Raw genomic sequence first — 22,384 nt, 5'->3', positions numbered from 1 at the left:
CCACTCAATACTGTTTTTATCCTTCCCCTTTCTCCTAAAAATCTCAGAATACTCTGTAGTATAGCTCTACGTACGCCTAACCAGCTCGACCACAGAGATAAGAGGTTCTCCCTCACGGACCTTGTTACGATTGTGCCACCATAGCCACCAGAGAGTAAGGACCTTGGTTCTATTATGTTCATTAATGCTCCATAAGAAATCTAATATTTCATTCACTGAACCAGTCTCCTCAAGCTTCATTCTTACACCTTCCAGCTCAAGCAGTCTCCACACTTCTTTAATTGCTTTGCATTTGACAAATAGATGCGCAACATCTTCATCAACTATGCCACAGAAGAAACATCTAGTACTATCCAACCTGACGCCACGGTGCTCCAGGTTTGTACACAGGGCCAACGAGTTATGCTTCAGTCTCTAGACAAACATCTTTATATAGATTAGTAGCATCATGCTAGCTTTCGTACGCGTGTAGCCAAATTAACAGCCGAGCATAGATTGGGTTTAATTGAGAAGGTGCCATATAGCTACTGGAAGCAGGTTATCATCATGCCCGCGGAGGATGGACTTCTCGGTTTTGCTGGGCTTGATGGTTTGAGTCTCCATTTGTGGTCAAGGGTAGCTAGCATTGGTTGGGGGTGGGGGGGGGGGGGGGGGGGGGGTACCATGGACACGGCGCATCATTGACTTGGAAGAGCTTCTTGACGGAAGCGGTGAATTTGCTTTGTCATCCATTCCTAGTTGGTTATACCAAAGATGATGATCATACCAACCTTTGTCATGTTGCATTATAGATCGGAGGGAGTAGTGAAGAAGAGACTTGTATAAAACAAAAAATAATACTTCTTTCGTCCCAGAATAAGTGTCTCAACTTTATACTAAGTTTAGTACAAAGTACAAAGTTGTACTAAGTTCGAGACATTTATTTTGGGACGGCGGGAGTATTGTATTTCCTTTAGCTAACAAAATTCAAGATGGTTATATATTTTTTTTTTATGGTTCACGTTAAGGGCCTCCTGAGTTCTAGCTTCACCCCATGCCCCTGAATTCTTAGGACCGGCCCTGTGGAGGGGAAGAATTGTTTTTGATGGGAAACAATATAGGACTCTACTCATTTTTAGCCATGAACACCGAGAAGGGAATGATGGAGTATATAGGCTAGGTAGATCAGGAACAACCTTGGAGGTTGGCTCGGCATGTTTGGATACTTAATCACCTTGATTATCTGGGTATCTCTAGTAACATTCTAAATCAATAAAGCATTTTTGTTCCACTAAAAATATTAATCCTCAATCACAATTCATTAATATACTATTACTATTTGGAGTTCATTTAGTGCATGTTAACAGTAATGTAGCTCAAAGAGTAGAGCGCTTGCGATACATTTTAGAGAGGGGGGGGGGATCAGTAATTCCCATCTCCAATTAAAATAAACCATATCATTTTTATGATTATGATCACCTTTTCCCCTATATTGAATTGATCCAGGGAAATAGGACATTGTTATTCACAAGCCTAAGCCCAGGGACTGGTACTTCGTTATTTTGGCTAGAAGGTGGAAACTTGAACTCGAAAAAAGGTGGAGACTTCTTGGGCCAGATGGGAATATCGCTAACTCTCGGCCCTACATAGGACTTCTAGTTGTTCTAAAGAAAAAAGAAAAAACATAGGACTTCTAGTTTTAATAACCTTTCTAAAATACAAATGATAAGTGCCACATATGTGGGACGAAGTTCTCAGGCCGTGACGTTTTTTACAACTGTAAAGTTGCCACCCGAAAAGAAAAAATAAACAAGAAAAAATTGAAACTTGCTATCCAAAAAAAAGTTGCCGTCCCCGCGTCACTAAACTTGCCATAAAAAAAGTTTGGAGTTGCCATGTCTTCGTGCCATGTGTGGCACTCAATTGTTGACACGTTCTATCACCTAAAAAACCAACAGTTGGATTTCCTCTAGTTCTACACAAATTAATGAACCTGAAGATAGGCCAAATACTTGGTTTGCACTACTAGTATAGTTGCTAGCAAGCCTTCCAGTCAAGTTTTTTTTTAAGCCTTCCGGTGGGTAAGTTGTTCAGATATCTAATCAAGGTACTCTGATTAATGTCGATGCTGCAAATGGACAGAATAGTTCCGGACCAATGCACGGGGCATGAGATTTTCACATCTTTGCAATTCTGTAGTAGCTAGAGGTTTTTTTTTTTTGAGAATTCATAATAAAACTTGCATATTCGAGAGTGGATGCAAGCTAAAAGCCGCACGGTCATTTACATGTAAATTGTCGTGGAGGCTTTCTTTGCCTTTCTTCTTTAATACTCTATTTTTTAGAATAAGTCCAAAATATAAGGTATATTGCGTTGCACCACTCGTTTGGATAATTTTTTAAAGGATTTGATTACATTTTCTTATATAGGGCAAGCTACTCTATTTTCTCATGTCAATTAGTTAAGTGTAATCTCGCCCAAAACTTATGAAAATTTTCCTTCTTATGCGTTCTTTAATTTTCGTGCCAAAAACTACACACCCTATATTTAGGAACGGAGGGTGTATATGATATGCACACTCGTGCATATTCGAGAAAAGATAATAATAAAACTTGCAACAAGGAAGTAGATGCGTTTGTAAACTTGTAGCGGAAAGAAACAATGATAAAGGCTAGGCTGATATCAAATTAAGCAAAGCTCTCGAAACCAATTTTGAGACAAAACTTCATCTAGTTATTACTAAATTCCAAACTTTGCTAATACATTTAATTACTCATTTTTTCTACCACTTGTCTTGTTCATCTCTGGATGGAGGCTAAGTCTTTCTTGCATTCCCTGGACTGGAGCAATTAATTATAGGTTGGGGCCGGAGCCACACATGCGCATTCGGGGAAATCCACCCAATAAACGGAGACTCCAATGCTTTGATTTCACCGTTGAATAGGTTGTAACTGAACAAGCGATGATGGTCGACAAAGCTTCCTGGGAACCCGAGGAACAAGACACGATCGTCGAAGCTCCGACCATCTCTCTCCACCCATCGCATCTTGCCGTCGGCTTCTTCTTCCATTGCATGCACCATCACTGCGAGTGTAGGCACAACGGTTTCGCCGTTCCACAATGCTTGCTTGTTTCTATTGAACCATTCATACTCAAGTAGGACTGACGCCCATAACAGCTCACCCTGGGACTCGAAGACGTAGTTGTTGGTGCGCATATACCGTTCGTCCTTGGATGTATAATCCGTCCTCTCGAGCCCGACGACGACTATGTCACCGCCATTGGATGTGGAATCCTGCGTCAGGATGCACCAGCGGTCCAGGCCCATCCACACCAGGACTTTGCCGTCATGATATGTGGCACACTCGACGGATTGTGGCGTCCAATCCAGCCTCCTTTCCAAGACCGTCCATGCCGTGTCACCTGGAGCCATAATGGCCGCAGTGAAGACGGGCATGTAAAAACTTGGCACGGGGGCTGGCTCGTTAACGAAGCTATACAGAAAAATAGTGCCATCGCCGTAGACAACGCCATGGGGCCTCGTCATCCGCGGCACGATGCCATGGTTGTCCTCCAGGAAGGGAGGCAATGTGGTGACGGCTCCGGTGATGAGGTCCTGGAGCGTTGGCTCTGGATGCGCAGTGAAGCGGTGGAAGGATGAGCCGTCCGGTCCAGCCACCCAGCCACCGGTGTTGAAGTCAGACGTCCCTGGGAGAACGTTGCCGTCGTAGAGTCGGTGGGTGCTTGATGTCGCATGGGGAGGGAGGGTCCCGGAGTAGAACACGGGGTTGTGGATGAGCATGCCGCGACCGGGGTGCTGCGAGACGAGCCACGGCTGGAACTTTTGGCGCCAGGCCGGCGCCGGCGCCGCGTCGCGCCATGGCCGGCAGACGGCATGGAAGCGCACGAAGTCGCGCGCGTCGTGCAGGCGGCCGGAGATGTGGAGGAGCAGGTCCGTAGGGAGAAAGGCCCACAGGGAGGCAGAAGTTGACGCGACGGCTGAATCGTGCAAAGCAGATCGACTTTTAAGACTCATCAGGATTCAGGAGACGTGAGGACCAAAAGATTGTTTAAGTTAATTTTCCTTCTATCTTCTTTTAGCCCGCACGTACGTGTTTTATTTTGTCACGGACACGGACTACACTATATGACTCCATGGAACGTGAACCCTTAAAAAAAAAGGACTTCATGTTTTAGAGTAGTTGCGCCCCGCCAGCTTTGTAGTACTCCCGCCGGATCTTCGTTCGTTCCTTGGCTGTGTCGTAGGAATTGCTATTTTTTGACTTTTTGTTGAATTGCTATTTTTTCCATATAGGGTACATATATGTATCCAGAAACCAAACATTCCCCTCCCAGGAACGCTTCGCGATTACTGGATGGCGACCTTGCAACCCTAATGCCGAGACAAGGCCGGTCCTGAGATTTCGGGGGTCCGGGACGAGACTAAAATCAAGGGCCCTAATATAAATACCAAACCAATAATTGATATATACATATATAACATGATACTAATAAATACTATAATCGCGGCAGGAGCTCTGCTGATTTCATTAAGATATGAAAAAGAAAAATTACAGAGTGATCCAGTTTATGGAAAACAACAATGCTCACCCGGGAGAATAATCAAAGAACCAAAAAAAAATGAAAAATACACTAGAGCTTGGGGATAGGAACTAGAAGAATCCAAAGTCAATATTTGTAGAATTGGTACAACATAATCTCACCACTATTGCAACACAATTTTTTTAGCAAGATATTTTTCTGATCACTAGGTTGTAAATTCAGCAACCATTAAAAACAAAGGTAATTGAAGAGATCAACTAATTTGATTTTAACAAGAAAAAAGCTGCCCAAATTTATGTGTACCATCATATACCTCTCTCAACAAATAAATTGAAGTGGTAGACATGACCCCATGTATCTCCGTTGCTGCAGCCGTTTCGTTTGGGTCCAACTTATCCTTGTTTCTATAGCAATCAAATGAGAATAGAATGCACAGGAGGACTCACTATTTGCAGATCGGAACTGGGAATAGCTGACATAGTTGCGGACTTACTACTCGATCGTGAGAACGGGAAGATGATGCTGACAAGGCTTGGGGTCCGGCTCGTACGCAAGGAACCCCGGGGGCGTCGAGTACTCGAGTTCAGACGGTTCTGGTGATCGAGTAGAGGATGAGATCTACCGTCTAGGAAGGTTTAGATCGAGCGGTTCCAGGATCAATCGACCGCTCGTGGTCATCGAGCAGGCCTGAAGTCGAGGGTATGTTGGGTAGCTCTTTGCGTTGTACACCATGTAATAAGCAGAGAGAATACACAGATCGGGGGGGCCTCTGATTCGGGCCCCCGGGGCGGCCGCCCCCCTGCTCCCCCTCAGGGCCGGCCCTGTGCCGAGACATGCGTATAAGTCGAGTGCACTTTCCGTGATGAGCCGAGCATTTCCCTTAGGGTCTTCTTTAAACCTTGTGCTTTTGAGACGGTAGTAGGCGTAGTAGCCTACAAGCCGAGAACCTGACAAACAACAGTTGTCACACCTGAATATACTAGGTCATATTTGTTAATCCTGTAGAGATTTTTTTTATCTAGTGTTGAATATATTTTAGTGTACAATCAGATAATAGTCTTTTTGTATGTGTTGATTGAGTAGTGTAGGTAGAATCTGTTTATACTTTTTGTAGTGTACAATCCGGTTGTATATTTAGTGTATAAGTTTTTTGTAGCTAGTGTTGAACATGTTTTAGTGTACAATTGGATAATAGTATTTTGTACGCGTTGATTGAATACATTAAAGGCTTTGTTGTTGTTGTTGTTGTTGTTGTTGTTGTGTGCACATTAATATGTTTTTTTGATTGATATGCTTAGTGTAGAGAATCAAATTCATATATATATGCTTAGTTTAGAATCTGAGATCGGATTGGTTCTCGACTGAGGGAACTGCTTTCTGCTACTATACTACATCACCCTTTCGCTTCGGGGAAATCCCAGCGCCTACCACCCACCATCCAAGCGGCAACCTATGGTGTCCCGTTCGAGCGCAGAGGCGGAATACCAAGCTGTGGCCAATGTCGTCGCCGAGTGCTCGTGGCTTTGTCAACTCCTTTAAGAGTTGAATCAAGACGTGTACCATGACAACATCTTCGCCGTCTATCTCTTAGTCAACCCTGTTCATAATCGGTGGACGAAACACATCAAGCATGATATTGACTTTGTGCGTGAGCAGGTTGCCCTCAGTTGTGTCCTCCTAGTCCTGCACGTTCCCACAACAAAACAATTTGCTAATGGATGACTAAGGGACTGCCCACTTCCACTTTCGAGAAGTTCTGGTCCCGTCTCTGTGTCGTCGACGATGCATCGACTGCTGGGGGGGGGGGGGGGGGGGTTGAATATGTTTATATCGTATGTATAGTTAAGATATTTCCTAACCGCCATGCATGCCTCATATTCCATCTATAGATGAGGACGTGTGCACCCCTTGTACATCATATATATGTGCGATTGCACCTGATCGATGTTATCGAGAGTTGCATCACCAAACCACAGATACTCTTAACCTTAATAAATTGGATGATACTCTTTGTGTGTTGATGGGGTAAACTTGTTATAAGACACGGATAAATAAGTGCTTAAAACAGCTAAAATTAATTGGAAAGTCAATGTAAGAGTGTTCGATTTGCACTATTCAAAAAAGAAGAGTATAACAAAATGATGCACAAAAAGAGAAAAACTTATGTATTAATTTTTAGAAGAATGCCACCTCTACCAAAAATGTGAAGAATAAACTCAGTGCTTGTAGTCGTCGCTAGGTGGTCTACGGACCTGGATGTAAATTTTACTTTTAGTGTTCTTTGTACTACCTTAACAGTTAATGAATAGATCAGAAGTTTTCCCGCAAAAAAATAAACTGCAGACACAAGCTCCGAGCGCCCAACCCATATACTTTCTGTAACAACACAAATCCTAATGCAGAACATAATTTATTGAAAAAAATTGGTAGTGAATTGTAGATATTGGGAAACATAGGATGTGGTCTGTGCATCGGACGATGCAGACGCGAGGCCAGGGATAAATCCTACTTTTTGAAAGAGAAAAAAATATTAAGTCTTACTGTAGGCTGTAGTGTTGGGCATTCAAGTCAGAGTACGGTCGAGTTCTAGTGTTCCACACGATGATTGGCACGGGCTTGGTATAAAAACTTTGCTTTGTTGCATCATGTGCGCATCTACAAATATACACCCGACCCCATGTTGAGTAAGAGTGTAGGACATGTAGTTCAGCTAGGTACGTAGCTGATAGAACAACATAGGGCCATGATTCTATTTGATTCGAGGGCCTACGTTGTAGCATACATATATGAATAGTAGTAGTCGAACTAATTAATCGAGCACGTTCTGTTCGTGCCTGGAAATAAACATGCCAAATTAGTTAGTAGGCCACGTAACCATGTGTGTGCATCCACGTGCACGTTGGTATGATTATGATTGGTGTAGAGAAGAGTGGCAGGCTGAATAAAATGCGTGGCACCATCGAAAAGGACAGGAAAGGGCGTATGTGGCACGCGAAAGTGACTGAAAATGAAGCTTGGAAGCAAGGAAGGAAGGAAGCTACATCTGTCTACGTCTACCTACGCGGTAGCTAACGCGGGCGGCGAGTGGCCGCACATGTGGCCGGCCGGTGACGTGCGCCACCACTCCAGTTCGTCGCCGGTTTGATTATATAAAGAAACCAGGCCGGCTGCGGTCTCCCTCCACCACAGTCCTCCGCCTAGCGCACGAACACAGTGAGCAAGCAAGCAAATCAAGCGCTCGATCCAAGCTTAGCTATAGCTAAGAGACGCCACCCATCGCTGATCCATGGCCTCCGCCGCGAGATCCTGCGCAGTCGTCCGCTTCACCATCGACGAGTCGGCCCCGCCAGAGACCCTCCATGTCATGCGCCTCCAGCGGCTGCGCCTCCGCCGGGCGGCGAAAGGATGCCTGGAGCCCATCGCCGAGGAGGAGGACTCGGATGCCGACGACGCCCAAGTCCCCGCCGGCTCGCCCAGCGCCCACAGCAGCACCGGCGGCAGGAGGAGAGCAGCCGTCCTTGCTCCGAGCCTTGGATAGGCCTGGTCTCAAGACACGCTGAGTAGTCCATTAGTACTATGGACTAGCGAGTCCATCTCCTCTGTAGCTAGGTGCCATATATGTACTCTCGTACAGTTCATGCATGCTCCTCTAGTTAGTCCATCGATGTAATGAATTCGTGGGTGTTAGCAATTTTGCAGTCAATCGTCAACGAATTGTACGAATTGCTACTAGGAATTGAACAAGCTTCGACTTCTTACCACGCATACTCCACTAATCTACCATGTCAGTAAAAATTCCCCTTGCTCTGCTTTGATACCCTGCTCATCTTAACCTAGACTCTGTTCTATATTTGCTATCATCGCATTCACTGTGCATTTTGCGACACTCGTGTCCATTACGGCAACGGCAAGAAAGAGAAAAAAAACACGCAACAAAGCTCAGCGACCCGCCAATTCATCCTTGAGATACAGGAGAAAGTACCAGACCCAACCGGCACAGGCATCTATCCTCATCGCTTTACACTAAGCCCATTGAAGAAAACATATAAACTATTCCCTCCATCTCATAATGTAATAAGACGTTTTTTAACACTAGTATAGTGTCAAAAAACATCTTACATTATGGGACGAAGGGAGTAGCATACCTTCAGTGTCAGTAAACACATGTTTTAATGTCTGGCTAGGTGGGATGGGGGCTGAGAAAAGGAAATTAGTCTCGGTAGGAGTTGCTGCTATCTTTTCGAGTAACTGGGAAGCTAAAAATTCAGCTTGCTTTCAGAAAATTTGGCCATCTGATCCTAGTGTTTTCTTTTCTTCAGAATGTCACATTGGATTAATGAGTGGAGTTCTTTGCAGGTGAACAAGGACGCAAAGTTGGGGCTGCGGCGATGCACAAAACTGTTGGATCGAGTCGCAAATAAAATCTTTCAAGCTCGGAGGAGCTGGGCGCCTTGGATCCCGAGGCTGGAGGGTGGCTGACCTGAGGAGGAATTGCATATGTGTTTTGTCCAACTTCTCTACCTTGTGATTAGATGGGAAGTAGGGGATGAGTGTGAGTAAGTTGTTCTCCCAGACAGTTTCTTGTGGTGGCGTGTTGCATTTTGGTTGTATAAGATTATTGGTTTCGTTAATCAAACCGGATGAAAGATCACTTTCATTAAAAAAACATATCTTCAGTGTCACTAAGCCGTGTGGTACTAAAATTTATAAACTTCTACCATTCATTTACTGTTATGTGAGCGCCCAAGGCCTACAACCATTGTGTGTTTGGTGGGTTTGCTATGATGGGGAGTATTTTTTCGTTAAACGAGTGAAATCACCACCTTATTTTTTAGTTTCTTTATGAAAAAAACTACACAAAATAAAGAAGAAATCCAGCAACAAGGAAGCAATGTGAAATTTAGTAAGTCAAAGCACACCTAGATGAGGTGTTTGAAATTTTCCTCAACAAGAGTTAAACCCTAGTTAATTGGGATGTGTCACTGCGACCCTACCATCAGATTATTGCCTAGTTCCCAAAACTAACAGCTGGTGAAAACCAGGTTTTTTTCTTAACATATACCAAGGCGCAGTCAAACATAAAAAATCAAGAACTTTGTCTTCCAGAATAGAAAAACAGATGACGTCTTCAATAGATTGTCCCTGCAATACTTATATTTGCCACAATTTACCACCATACTAATGTTGGGGAGCAAATCCACTAGCCACAAAACATAATACTCAAGAATAATGCCTTCAAAAAGAGAATTCAAAACCAACAAAAGTATATTTCATCTATTGATTTTACCAATTATTTAGAAATGGTCCCTCGACTTCAAAATAAGAAAAACTTAGTCCCCCAAACTGATGTCACCGGATGAGTTTCAACCCTCAGGTTGCTTCGTATCTCTCCTCCGATGAGACGGAGACAGGGAGGTGAGGTGAGGTGGACGATGAGGCGACGAGATTAGCAGTCAAAAACATGCCACGTTGGCGCAAAACCACTCAAGGCAAGTGATGGATGTAAAATATCCGGTTGAACTTGATGGTCTATTTGCAAACTTTGCGGGATGAAAATATACTTTTCTCTTCAAAAGGAAATGACCATGCACACGATTGTGAGTCCATCCGGATAGACCCAACATGTAATTAGCAAGGACACGATGCCTCTAGGCTAACTTTTCTTAACTTTCTCGGATGAGCTTGAAAAATAACAAGAACATACAAGAGGGCTGCATGTCTTTTCCGTTAAGATCAGGGGAAAATCAAATAGGTTCAGACCGTCACAAGCAGTGGCGGAGACAGGCCCAGGCCACCATGCAGATATTTCCACTAGGAAACTGAGTATTTCTGCTAAAACGCTGTATTGGCTTTGTATTTTGTTGGTCTGGCCCTTCCCAAGCTAGTTTAGCAGCTCTTGGCCCTGTCCATTCAGGTTTTCTAGCTACGCCACTGCTCACAAGCAAGGGCTTCACAAAGTGATGGCTGAAGAAACTCCACACGAAAAACGCTAGTCCGATGGGCTTGGATTCAACGCCGTTCTAGAAACTGTTGGCGTACATAACAAAGATGTACGTACGTATGCAGGAGATTTGTTTCATGCACCTTGAAATACACGTACATATACACGCAACCAAGCAAGCACGCGTACGCACGCCCGCTCTGCTTCTGGAGGCTTTTGACTTCAGATTTTATTTAAGTACTTGTAATATCTCGTAGCATCGCTAACTTTCGCATAAGAGCTACTCCCTCTGTCCCAAAATATAAGAAAGTTTTTAACATTAGCATAGTATCAAAAATGTTTTTATATTCTGGGACAGAGGGAGTAGCTAGTTGGGCTCTCATGCAGGCAAAGTCATGGCTTATAGATTACAACGTGCGGTAGTTGAGCAATTTCTTTTGAAAAAAGTGAGGAGGGACCGAGATTCTTCTTCTTATTATTATTGATTTGTCATTGTGATTCGGAAGCGACACAGTACGTCGTTTAAATAACCGGGGCTATATGGCGCCAATTGGGCCAAAACAAGTGAGCTGTAATTAAGCACGTTTCGGCCGTGCCTGAAAGTAGCAGTTACTGGTCCTGGACCAACGTAATGTATGCATGTGTTGTGTAGTACGTCCACGTGCGTATGATTGCTGCAGATGAGTGGCCGAGGTAGAAGAGGAGGCGTACGTGCGTGGCGCGATCGTACAGGAACAGAGAAGATACTTGCATAGAAAGGATGTGGGTTGCTTTGTCCGTGGTGCAAGCGAGAGCGACTGAAAATGAAGGGAGGAAGGCGACCCAACAAGCAGCACCTACGCGCGCACGCGCCAACACGGGTGGCCACAAATCGTCGATCGCTCGCGTGCTCCGGTACTGCTCCTTCCGGCGCCGGTGGGCCTCGCCGGCTTTATATAAACAACAAACAGAGAGCTGCTCTGCTCTGCTTAACCCACCGTGCCCCGCCACCACCGCACATCTGCAGCAGGTCTCTCCGCGTCGCTGCAACGGCAACAGATCGCGCAAGAAGGCACCAGACCAGACAAGTCATCATGGCCCCCGCTGAGAGATCCTGCACGCTCGGCCGCTTCGCCGCGCACGAGGCGGCCCCGCCGGAGACCCTCCACATCGTGCGCCTGCAGCGGCTCCGCCTCCGCCAAGCAGCACAGAGCTGCCTCGACCCCATCGCCGAGGAGGGCAAGACGGGCTCGCCCAGAGCCCACGGCGGCAGCAGCAGCAACGCCACCGTCGACCTTGCGCAAAGTCTTAGCTGATAGGCCAGATCAATTAGACACAGAGTTTAGTACCACTAGCAGAGTCGACCTCCTCTATCGCTGTGGTATGTGTATGTAATGTACCACGGTGCAGTTCATGCATGCGTGCGTGCTGTAATTAGTCCCATCCATGAATTGATGATGCGAGCTGGTTTATTTGATGCCGAACAATCGCGACCACTGCCTCAACAACTGTGCGAATTTACTGACGGCGGCCATATCAGTGGAGACTGAAAATCTCATCCTTGCCCTTTGCTCTGCTCTGAATCTGAAGAAAACGCTGCTTCTTGTGTGCGCAGCCTTCTCGACATGAGAACACCTAGTGCTATGAATCCGTCTTCCCCATTCATTTTGCGGCGGAGGAGCAGGCTCCCACCCCAGCCCGGATCACCCCAAACCCTAGCCAAGCCACATGATCACGCGCTTCCTGTCGATTCGCCCTCCTCGTTCGAGATGCTAGTGGAAATTTCTTCTGCTGCAAAAGGGGGGGCGATTTCGGTTTTCTCAGCCTATCATGATTTTTCCACCTCAGTGGCAGCAATAGATTGATGCTAGCGCAGTGTTTTTGTTCTAAGTTAACAGTTAATCAATTCAAACACCACCACCAGCATGTCTGCTGCACTGCTAAGTTTTGCTGTCCACAATATATTATGTAGATCTGAGCTTCTGCCCCCTCTTCATATTTGATTGTTGTATTTCCGCTGGGAGATAGCAAAAGGAACCATGTTAACCGATTGATGTTCTCTATTTTCTCTTTGTTCTATAAACACTTTCTGTGACTGAAGTTACGTGGATAAGGGCAAAGCAAGAAATCTAGAGGGACTGAAACTTAGTACATGCACTTCGGCAGAAATGCTATATGTATCTAGTTATTCCTTTTCTTCAATTTATTTTGTTTATCCAGCCATGCAAATATGTGTATAAATCTTCTTCAGTGTGACCTATAACTATAGGGAGGATCTGTGTGGTCAAACGGGAGGGTATGGTTCAGACAATGGAGATAATCAGATCACAGGGGTGTGAGTATCAAGGGAATTTGTGAGAAATAGAGATAGTCCACCAGAGGGTCATTATATGCTTATATGCTAGCATTGTTGGATTCAAGGCAACATTAACATTTGTGATTTATCTCTTAGTGTGCATCAATGCATTTGCCCATGTCAGTTGTTTACTTGGTTCTTGATATAGTGGTGTTGTAGACTGTAGTGTTGCTCATCAAGTGATGATCCTGCTAATCATTAAGTGATTATTAATTGTAGAAGATTACGTACATGGTTGATGGAGTTTCTTTTTGGTGGACTTTCGGGTCATGTGATTAATGCACTGTTGTGTTAAAACAATCTAATAACCGATCTGGTAGGAAACGTGACTTTTGGACATGTTAACCGACGGAGTTTCTTGATATAGTGGTAATAGACTTTTTTATTCTTCAAATTATGATATAAATTGAAACCTTAAGTGTAATGATAATTTGATTTGGTTATGTCTTATTTTATCTGATTTTTAATTTCCCCCTTCAATACGTGACCAACAAGTGGTGACTATAACTCAGGCAAAAATTGAGGCAAACACGCTTCTGCCCACACAGACGTATTTTCAGAACATCGACCAAATATTGACTAAGATTTTGTGTTGTCTTGCTTAGCCAATTTGTAAAACACCCTTAGTCTAGTCTCAGGCAAGGAATATTCTCAGACACGTAGCTGGGCAACCAAACAGACACAAAATACCGGACTCAATCAGAATTAGCACATATTCTTATCGCTTAATGCTATACATAATGAGAGAATAAACATTAATAAATCACTTTTGATAAAAAATGTTACAAATGTTTTCGCATATTCATTATTTATATTAAACTTCTTTACTTTTAATAATTAATTAGTTTACAATAAATTATATGTTATTTTCTTATTAATACATCTTATAAGTATATATGTAATTGTTTTTTATTTTATGTTTTTGTTCTCTCTAGAAGTATTAGAAAATAAGTATTTCTTAGATAATGCTAAGCACTCTCCAATATGTGACCAAAGATGTTCTCGCAAGTACAAAGAACGAAATTTATCATTACAAATGCTCATTTTGTGTTAAAATGAAAATAGAAGACATACTTTCTATGGTGATTTTAGTTTGATATATTATGTAAGTTCTTTCTCTGGCCCTTAGAAAATTCAAAACATCAACTCATCAAAAAATTAAGTTGTGTTGCTGAATGTATTATGATGTATCTATATGTTGTGACATCGACATATCTGCATATCTTGGTAGAAAATTGTACCAAGATTGGAAGTATCATACATATATCAAACATATAAATATGTTTTCCCTAAACGTAAGCACATATGATGGACCATATTCACCAATAAATTCAGTTGAGACACTTAATATAATATATAAAAAATTATATGCAGTGGCATCGAAATACCTAAATATCTTGGTAAAATATTCTATAGCTACACTGACAGAGGACCCACTACCACTAGGATACATGCAAGATCGTTATCTATATAATGAGCAGGTCTAACGATAGAAATATCCTATTAGAGTTCTACCGAGTTGGTCCTAGGAGGAATTAGGAACATCATAAATAGGTAGAAGTGAAGCTCGAATACTGGATGCCTTTGTGCTCCTTAGCTAGCTCCGTCGCGCCCCGTAGTGACATCTATGTCTAACCCGTTCCACTGCCGCCATGGGCCTCGTCCGGCGACGACTCCAACCATCCTTGGCAGACACATGACCACCAACAGGCTCAACCTGATCCCCTCTCTTCATAGTGCCCACCCGCGCAACAAATGGTTGCCGGAACAGTGAAACCCGAGCCCCTTCACTGTGGTTTTGGTCACTGGCGGCTAATCGCCGATGTAGCCCAGCGTGGCATGATTAGTTTAGGGTTATTTAGGCAAATATCAAATTCGATGCCCGGGCTCAGATGAGCCCGGTGAATAGTTATGTGATTAAAAATATATAAAAAACAATAAATTCCAATAAAAAATCTGCAAGCAAGATGTGCATGTGCGACGTTCGTGCAAAATTTGGTAATGTTTGGACATTCCAGGAGTGTGCGGCCAAAAAGACAAATCCAGGCATGTTGTTTTTCAAATGTTTCTCTCAGACCCGAATTTGGTTATTTGTTTTCACGAGCATCTCGAATGTATCACCAAATTTGGTACTGACATCACGCAGTCAAACATCTTTCACCGTAATTCTATTTGGAATTTTTTATAATTTGTTTAGTATTTTAAACGACGTTACTGTTCACTTCGGGCTCATCTGTGCCCGCGAGCCAAAACGCCCCTTCCTTATTTAGGTGCCTAAAATGTGCCCCCCCTCCCCAAGAGTTAATTAGTTAGGTTAGCTAGTTTTGTTAGGATTAGTTTTAATCCGATGGGCCTTGTTGTCAGTCTGACGAGAGGGTCCCATTGGTCAAATACCGCTTTGACTTTGTCCACGTCAGCAAACCATCTGAGGCAACCCATCGAAGATGATTTATGAACAGTATTGGATAGATGGGGGGGGGTCAAGAGAGCAGAAACAATGGTCAGGATTATGTGAACCATGTTGGAAATATGAGCAATTTACCGAATGATTTTATTAACACAAATACTAGATAAAATATGACCAGAATAGTAGTGATAAAACAAGCCATGCGATTTGACAAAGAGAAGGTAAACAACATCTTCATATATGAACTGTAACAAAACATATCTAGAGCAGACAGTATAGCAAGTTGCATATATGAAATAGAGTCTAACATATCTAGGGCAAATACTAGAACAAGGACATGTAGCAGGACCTCTAATAGAAAGGAGAAAAACACGTACGGGACAGCAGCAGCAGAAGCGCTGGACTTGGGGTCGGTGTCCTCGCCTGCCATGTCGTCGAGGAAGTCGTGGAGGCCGGGGAAGAAGTCATCGTCGGGGAAGTAGTCGTCGGCGACCGGATCGTCCGTGATGAAGCAGCCAGTAGTCGCGCTGAGCGCTCTCCAAAAACCTTATCACCCTTCTCCCGTACAGGACTCAAAAGGTGCGGTTTCGGAGGCCTACTGTCCCGACGTGCGATGCACGCCGCAAGCCGGGATGAGGAAGACAGCGGCAGCTCAGTGATGAAACCGATGGCAAGGGAAGGAGTAGTTCTGGTGCGTCTCTCTGGGAGGAGCGACCTCCCTTTTATAGGCGAAAGAGAAGGAGGCGAGAGGGCAGCGACGGGAGGCGAAACTAAGAGACAGAGATGAAGCGAACAGCCAGCAGCCGAAGAGCTGCACCGTTCGCATTCGAACTCCACTTTCGCAAAAATCTTTTCAGCTTCCGTGTGACCTTTCATATACCTTAGTGCGTGGCAAAAATTTAGACATCGGCTCGGCTCATTCCCGTAACCTGCGGCGCGTCGTGACGAGGCATGGCGTGGCGAGGCGGGGGCGGCGGAGGAGCGCGCGTGGATGTCCCTCTTATTCTCATGCTCATACAAGTGGGGAAAGAACCTCCCTTATAAGGAGGTCCAACTCCCACTCAACTAGCAATGTGGGACAAAACTTTAGTAGTATCCCTTGCCTTGCACAAATGGGCTAAGTGGGCCTCTAGGATTTATTAGGAATTTCTGAAACTACTATTTGGCTAGGCCCAAAATAGACAAAATTCCAGCAATCCCCCATCAGATCCCAGAGGCACACAAAAATTGCCTTTGGTTCCAAAACACTGTTTTATATATCGGTACTGCAGTGGAGACTGTTAAGTTGAACTTCCAACTAGAACTCTATGCTACACTACTAAGAAACTTGAACAGTGGACTGGGCCTTGAACTGCAAGTTTTCTCTGAATCTAGCTTCACATAAAGCCTTGACCGATACGTGGCTATCGTGGGTCTTCCCCGCGGGTGGAGCTTATGCGTCATACTCCGTGACCTTTCATGAGTTTACTAGAGAGAACCCTACTCTCATAGATTGCGACGTTTGACAATCAGACTCATATAGGTGTGTTCTTCAAAAGATGTTCTGCGGGACAACATCTCTACTTAAATGAGCCACTTAGAACACATTAAGATATACATCAACCTGCCATGCAGTTTTAGGAGAGTATTGCATCTTCATGGAGTGGTATTGTTAATAGTAAGGGTACTCTCCTCTCAGTTGACCAACAGCTTGTCTTCCACATCTAATTCACGGGATCTCCGATCACAAAGAATAGGTTACCACTGTGAACAACTCATATTGTGGGTCTCATACCCATCTCCCTCGATGCATTATCTATCACATTACGTGATAGACCCTTAGTAAAAGGATCTGCAAGATTTTTAGACGTTTGGATATAATCCAATGCAATAACTCTGGAGTTTTTCATTTTCCTGACAGACTTTAACCTTCTCTGAACGTGTCTTGATGACTTCATGTTATCCTTTGAGCTGCTCACTTTCGTGATCACAGTTTGATTGTCGCAGTTCATAAGGATACCCGGTACAGGTTTCTCAACATCGGCAAGTCATTCAAGAGTCGACGAAGCCAATCTGCTTCGACCGTAGCTGTATCTAGTGCTGTGAGTTCTGCTTTCATTGTTGACCTCGTTAAGATGGTCTGCTTGCAAGACTTCCATGAAACAGCGCCACCTCCATGAGTGAATACATATCTGCTCATGGCCTTTATCTCATCAGCATCTGAGATCCAGTTTGAGTCACTATACCCTTCAAGCACCTTTGAGTGCCCGGTGTAGTGAATTCCATAATTTGCAGTGCCTTTCAAATAACGCAAAACTCTCTCTAGAGCTTTCCAGTGCACATCTCCTGTTTTGAGACAAACTGACTCAGTTTGCTAACAGCAAAAGATATGCCAGGTCTTGTAGCACTTGCTAAGTACATAAGCGAGCCAATAATCTGAGAATATTTCAATTGATCTCTAGCAATTCTTCGATTCTTTTGAAGTAACACAATTGCATCATAACGTGTTGGAGAGGGCTTGCAGTCACTATAGCCAAAGCGACTCAAGATCTTTTCCACATAGTGAGATTGAAGCAATGTAATCCCATCATCATCGTCTCTCAACAACTTGATGTTCAGAATGACATCAGCCACTCCTAAATCCTTTTCATCTCAAAACAGCGAGATAGGAAATTATTGGCCTCCTTAATAACATTCAGATTTGTTCCGAAAATCAGTATGTCATCAACATACAAGCAAAGGATAACTCCCTCGCCCCCACCATGGCGATAGTACACACATTTGCCAGCTTCGTTCACAACAAAGCCTGCAACTGTTAAAGTTCTTTCAAACTTCTCATGCCACTGTTTGGGTGCTTGCTTGAGTCCATACAAAGACTTCAGCAACTTGCACACTTTTCCTTCCCGACCATCTAGTACAAACCCATCAGGTTATTCCATATAAATTTCTTCGTTCAACTCTTCATTTAGGAAAGTAGTCTTAACATCCATTTGATGAACGAGAAGACCATGCGAGGCAGCTAGTGAAAGTAGAACTTGAATAGTGGTCAGTCGAGCCACAGGTGAGTACGTATCAAAGAAGTCTTCACCTTCCTTTTGGGTATAACTCTTAGCCACGAGCCGAGCCTTGTACTTTTCAATAGTACCATCATGCCTAAGCTTCTTCTTGAATACCCATTTACATCCTATATGTTTGCACCCATAAGGACGATCAATTATCTCCCAAGTTTCATTCGCCAAGATGGAATCCATCTCGCTACGAACCGCTTCCTTCCAGTAGTCAGCATCTTCAGATGCATAGGCCTCTGAAATAGAACTGGAAGTGTCATCTATGAGATACACAAGAAAATCATCACCAAAGGACTTTGCAGTCATCTGTCTCTTGCTCCTAGTAGGAACTTCATTGTTCTCCTCCACAGGACTTTCAAAGTGTTCCATCGAAATGACAGGTTCGGTAATTGTAACTGCTTCCTGATTCGATGAACTAGGCATCTCCTGATTAGATGAGGTGGCCATATCCTTCATGGGAAAGATATCTTCAAAGAAAGTCGCACCATTCGACTCCATGATAGTACCGACATGCATGTCAGGTACCTTAGATTTTACAACCAAGAATCTATAGCCAATGCTATGAAAAGCATATCCCAGAAAAACACAATCCACAGTCTTTGGTCCAAGCTTCCGCTTCTTTGGAATTGGAACATTGACTTTCGCCAAACAACCCCATGTTCGTAGATAAGAGAGTTTTAACCTTTTCTTCTCCCATTCCTTGAATGGAGTTATCTCTTTGTTCTTTGTGGGAACTCGGTTTAGGATATGACATGCCGTCAATATCGCCTCCCCCCACCATGCCTTGGAGAGACCCGATGTGTCTAACATGACGTTAACCAAATCAGTTAGAGTACGGTTCCTTCTTTCGGCCACCCCATTTGACTGAGGTGAATAGGGAGGCGTCCTCTCATGGATTATACCATGTTCCGCACAAAAAGCCTCATCCTTTGATTTCAGAAGATACACACGGCAGTATCTAGTGGAGTATCAATTAATGTCATGAAATATTTCTTTCCACCTTTTGTCAAAACACCATTAATTTCACATAGATCTGAATGTATGAGCTATCCCTTGACAGTGACGTAAGGATAAACGAAACAGGCTTATTGACGGAGGGTCATTCTTCAGTTGCTGGAGCGCGCGTGAATGTCCCTCTTGTTCTCATGCTCATACAAGTGGGGAAAGAACCTCCCTTATAAGGAGGTCCAACTCCCACTCAACTAGCAATGTGGGACTAAACTTTAGTAGTATCCCTTGCCTTGCACAAATGGGCTAAGTGGGCCTCTAGGATTTATTAGAAATTTCTGAAACTGCTATTGGGCTAGGCCCAAAATAGACAAAATTCCAGCAAACCATCCATTTTGTTCAAGCAATAATAAAATGGACTTTTTTTTTGGTTAGATTACGACGTGCACCAGTTAGGACAAAACAAGTGAGCTTCCCGTGGGAAGCATGCATGCCGTGCTGATGATTTGTGGTGGTTGTAGTGCTAGCAGTGTAGTGAAGCTGGCCGGCCATTAGGAGGAAGTAATTGACCACGTTTTGTAGGCCAGTGCCTGAAACTAGCAACCATGCCTACCCATATGATTGATGCAGACGAGTGGCCGAGGTAGACGGGAAGGAGTACGTACGTGGCACGATCGGACAAGAAGAGAGAAGATACTTGCAGAGGCAGGGCGTACGTGGCACGGGTCAAGTGGATTGCTTTGGCCGCGGAGCAAGCGAGAGCGACGGAAATGGACGGAAGCAAGGCAACCACCTGCACCTACCTCCAAGGAAGGTGCGTGCGCACGCGCAAACGCGGGCGTCCACAAATAGATCACCGATCGCTCGCGTGCTCCACCACTCCTTCCGACGCCGGTGGGCCTCGCCGGCTTTATATATATCGAACAAACAGAGCTGCTCTGCTCATCGCTGAACCCACCGGTACACCACCACCACCACCACCCCACAGCTGCAGCAGCATTCCAAGAAACCTCTCCGACTCCGCGCGCCGCTGCAACTGCAACTGATCGCGCAACAAGGCACCACACCAGTGTACTGTAGTCATCATGGCCCCAGCCGAGAGATCCTGCACGATCGGCCGCTTCGCCGCGGACGAGGCGGCCCCGCCGGAGACCCTCCACGTAGTGCGGCTGCAGCGGCTCCGCCTCCGTCGCGCGGCGGAGGGATGCCTCGACCCCATCGCCGAGGAGGACGACTACGCTGGCAGCAGCAGCGGCAGTGGCGGCGAAGACGACCACGATGGCCCCGCCGGCTCGCCCATCGCCCACGGCAGCAGCAGCAGCGCCACCGTCGACCTTGCCCAAAGTTTTCGCTGATAGGCCAGATCAACTAGACACAGTGTTTAGCAATATTAGCAGAATTTCATTTATGAAACCACTAAAGAAATTTTGATGGCTAAGGCTAGTTATAGTGGAAGTAACTTAGCTAGTAACATAACGCACTTCAATTTTTTTGCTTATGTGGCAAATATTTAAGGTAATGTAACATAGCGCTTTCCAAGAAAAGATGAGTCTACAAGCTAATAATTGAAGTCATCTATGACACTACTATCATGTTAATTTGCATTATAAAGGTAGTAACTTAGACTAGTGTCATATGCATGACACTAGTCTAAGTTACTCCTCACTATGACCAGCCTAATACGCCGTGTATACGGCCTTGCTGTCTGCGGAGATGACGTTCTGGTGCAGGTGAGAACAGGAGTTTGGTCGTGCGTAGTACTACCTCTCTCTCAGTTTACAGGGCGTGCGTGTACCCTAGATCGTTAATTTGGTCAATCTAATACAAGTCATATATTACAAAAAATATACCAACATAAACTTCGGAGTTTCTACTTTCAAAAGGTATAATTTTTGTGTTGTATAATTTATATTAGGATGATAAAATTGGCAATCTAGGTATACGCGTAGGACTTGTAAACCAAAACCGCAATCTAGGTATACGCGTAGGACTTGTAAACCAAAACGGAGGTAGTAATGAGAGTTGGACAGGTTCTTCAATGCTTCTGTAAATGCGCCGACGTGCTTTTTTGTACGACGAATAATGCCGCTTGTTTTACGGGGTTAAGCCTCAACTAATTACCCAATCAGTTGCATGCTGCTCAATTATACAAAGAAGACACAACAAACGACTATAAACGAGGTGATTAATTAGTGTAAGTATTTCGGCTCAAAAACATTTCAGTTCAAAAGCAAAGTGAAACTTTCGGATGTATTAGCCGTCTGATTCTTAATTAGAGTTCACCCGCAAAAAAATCTTTGAATACAGCAAAAATGAGACGATTAATTAATACAAGTGTTCGGGCTAAAATATGTTTTGGTTCAAAAAGCAAAGTAAAAGCATTTCGAATGCATTAGTCACCAAATTCTTAGTTAGATTAAAAAAGGAGGCGATTAACTAGTGCAAGTATTTCAGCTCAAAATGTTTCTGTTCAAAAACAAAGCGAAAGTACTTCAAATGTATTAGTCGTCCGATCCTTAATTAGAGCAAAAAGGACGTGATTAATTAGTGCTTGTATTTCGGCTCAAAAATGTTTTGGTTCAAAAGATAAAGTGAAAGTATTTCCAATTTATTAGTCATATGATCCTTAATTGGAGCAAAAATGAAGCGATTAATTAGTGCAAGTATTTGGCTTACAAAATCTTTTAAAAAACTAAGTGAAGGTTTTTTGGATTAATTAGTCGTATGATCCTTAATTGGAGAAAAAGGAGACAACTAATTAGCATTTGCATATGATCTGTGTTGTTAATCTGGCTATTCAGTAGTTAATCTGGCTATTAATCAAGAGAGGGTGATTGAGGCGTTAACTATAGGAATACACGCGTGGCGGTTGGGTATGATGCAGTTAATTAGCTCTTGATCGTGGTGGGTTGGCAGGAGATTTCAGACAAGAGCAGGATTCATCATTTAATGCTGACGTGAGCAGGACCCACTTAAATGTGATATACTAATGATATACGGGATGGCTGTCATAATTATGCATAGAAAAAAAATCAGAGAGATACTAGTTACTGACGGCTTTTGATGAACCTTGAATGGTGAGATTTAGGGGGGTGGCATGAGCAGGTTCTCCTTCGTTTTTTCCTGTTCCATATTCACTATTATCCACGAGACTGTTCCGTATT

The 22,384-nt window shown here is 43.9% G+C and overlaps 1 protein-coding gene and 1 long non-coding RNA gene across 2 annotated transcripts; both read left to right on the top strand.

Moving 5' to 3' along the window:
- The first annotated feature begins 7,096 nt into the window (after window positions 1-7,096).
- Window positions 7,097-9,018, top strand: LOC147967126 (uncharacterized). The gene is made up of 2 exons (XR_015609139.1): window positions 7,097-8,326; window positions 8,899-9,018. It is a non-coding gene; the product is annotated as an uncharacterized LOC147967126 (long non-coding RNA).
- An 11,127-nt stretch (window positions 9,019-20,145) lies between these two features.
- Window positions 20,146-20,814, top strand: LOC147967125 (uncharacterized). The gene has a single exon (XM_087527500.1). The coding sequence runs from the start codon at window positions 20,306-20,308 to the stop codon at window positions 20,573-20,575; it is 270 nt and encodes an 89-aa protein (XP_087383626.1). The 5' UTR covers window positions 20,146-20,305; the 3' UTR covers window positions 20,576-20,814.
- The last annotated feature ends 1,570 nt before the right edge of the window (window positions 20,815-22,384 follow it).

The sequence above is a fragment of the Triticum urartu genome, chromosome 6A (genome assembly GCF_056163025.1).
Source record: "Triticum urartu cultivar PI428250 chromosome 6A, HENAU_Tu73, whole genome shotgun sequence".
NCBI classification, from domain to species: Eukaryota; Viridiplantae; Streptophyta; class Magnoliopsida; order Poales; family Poaceae; genus Triticum; species Triticum urartu.
The sequence above is the reverse complement of the archived record's forward strand: the minus strand, read 5'-3'. Positions and strand labels throughout refer to the sequence as shown.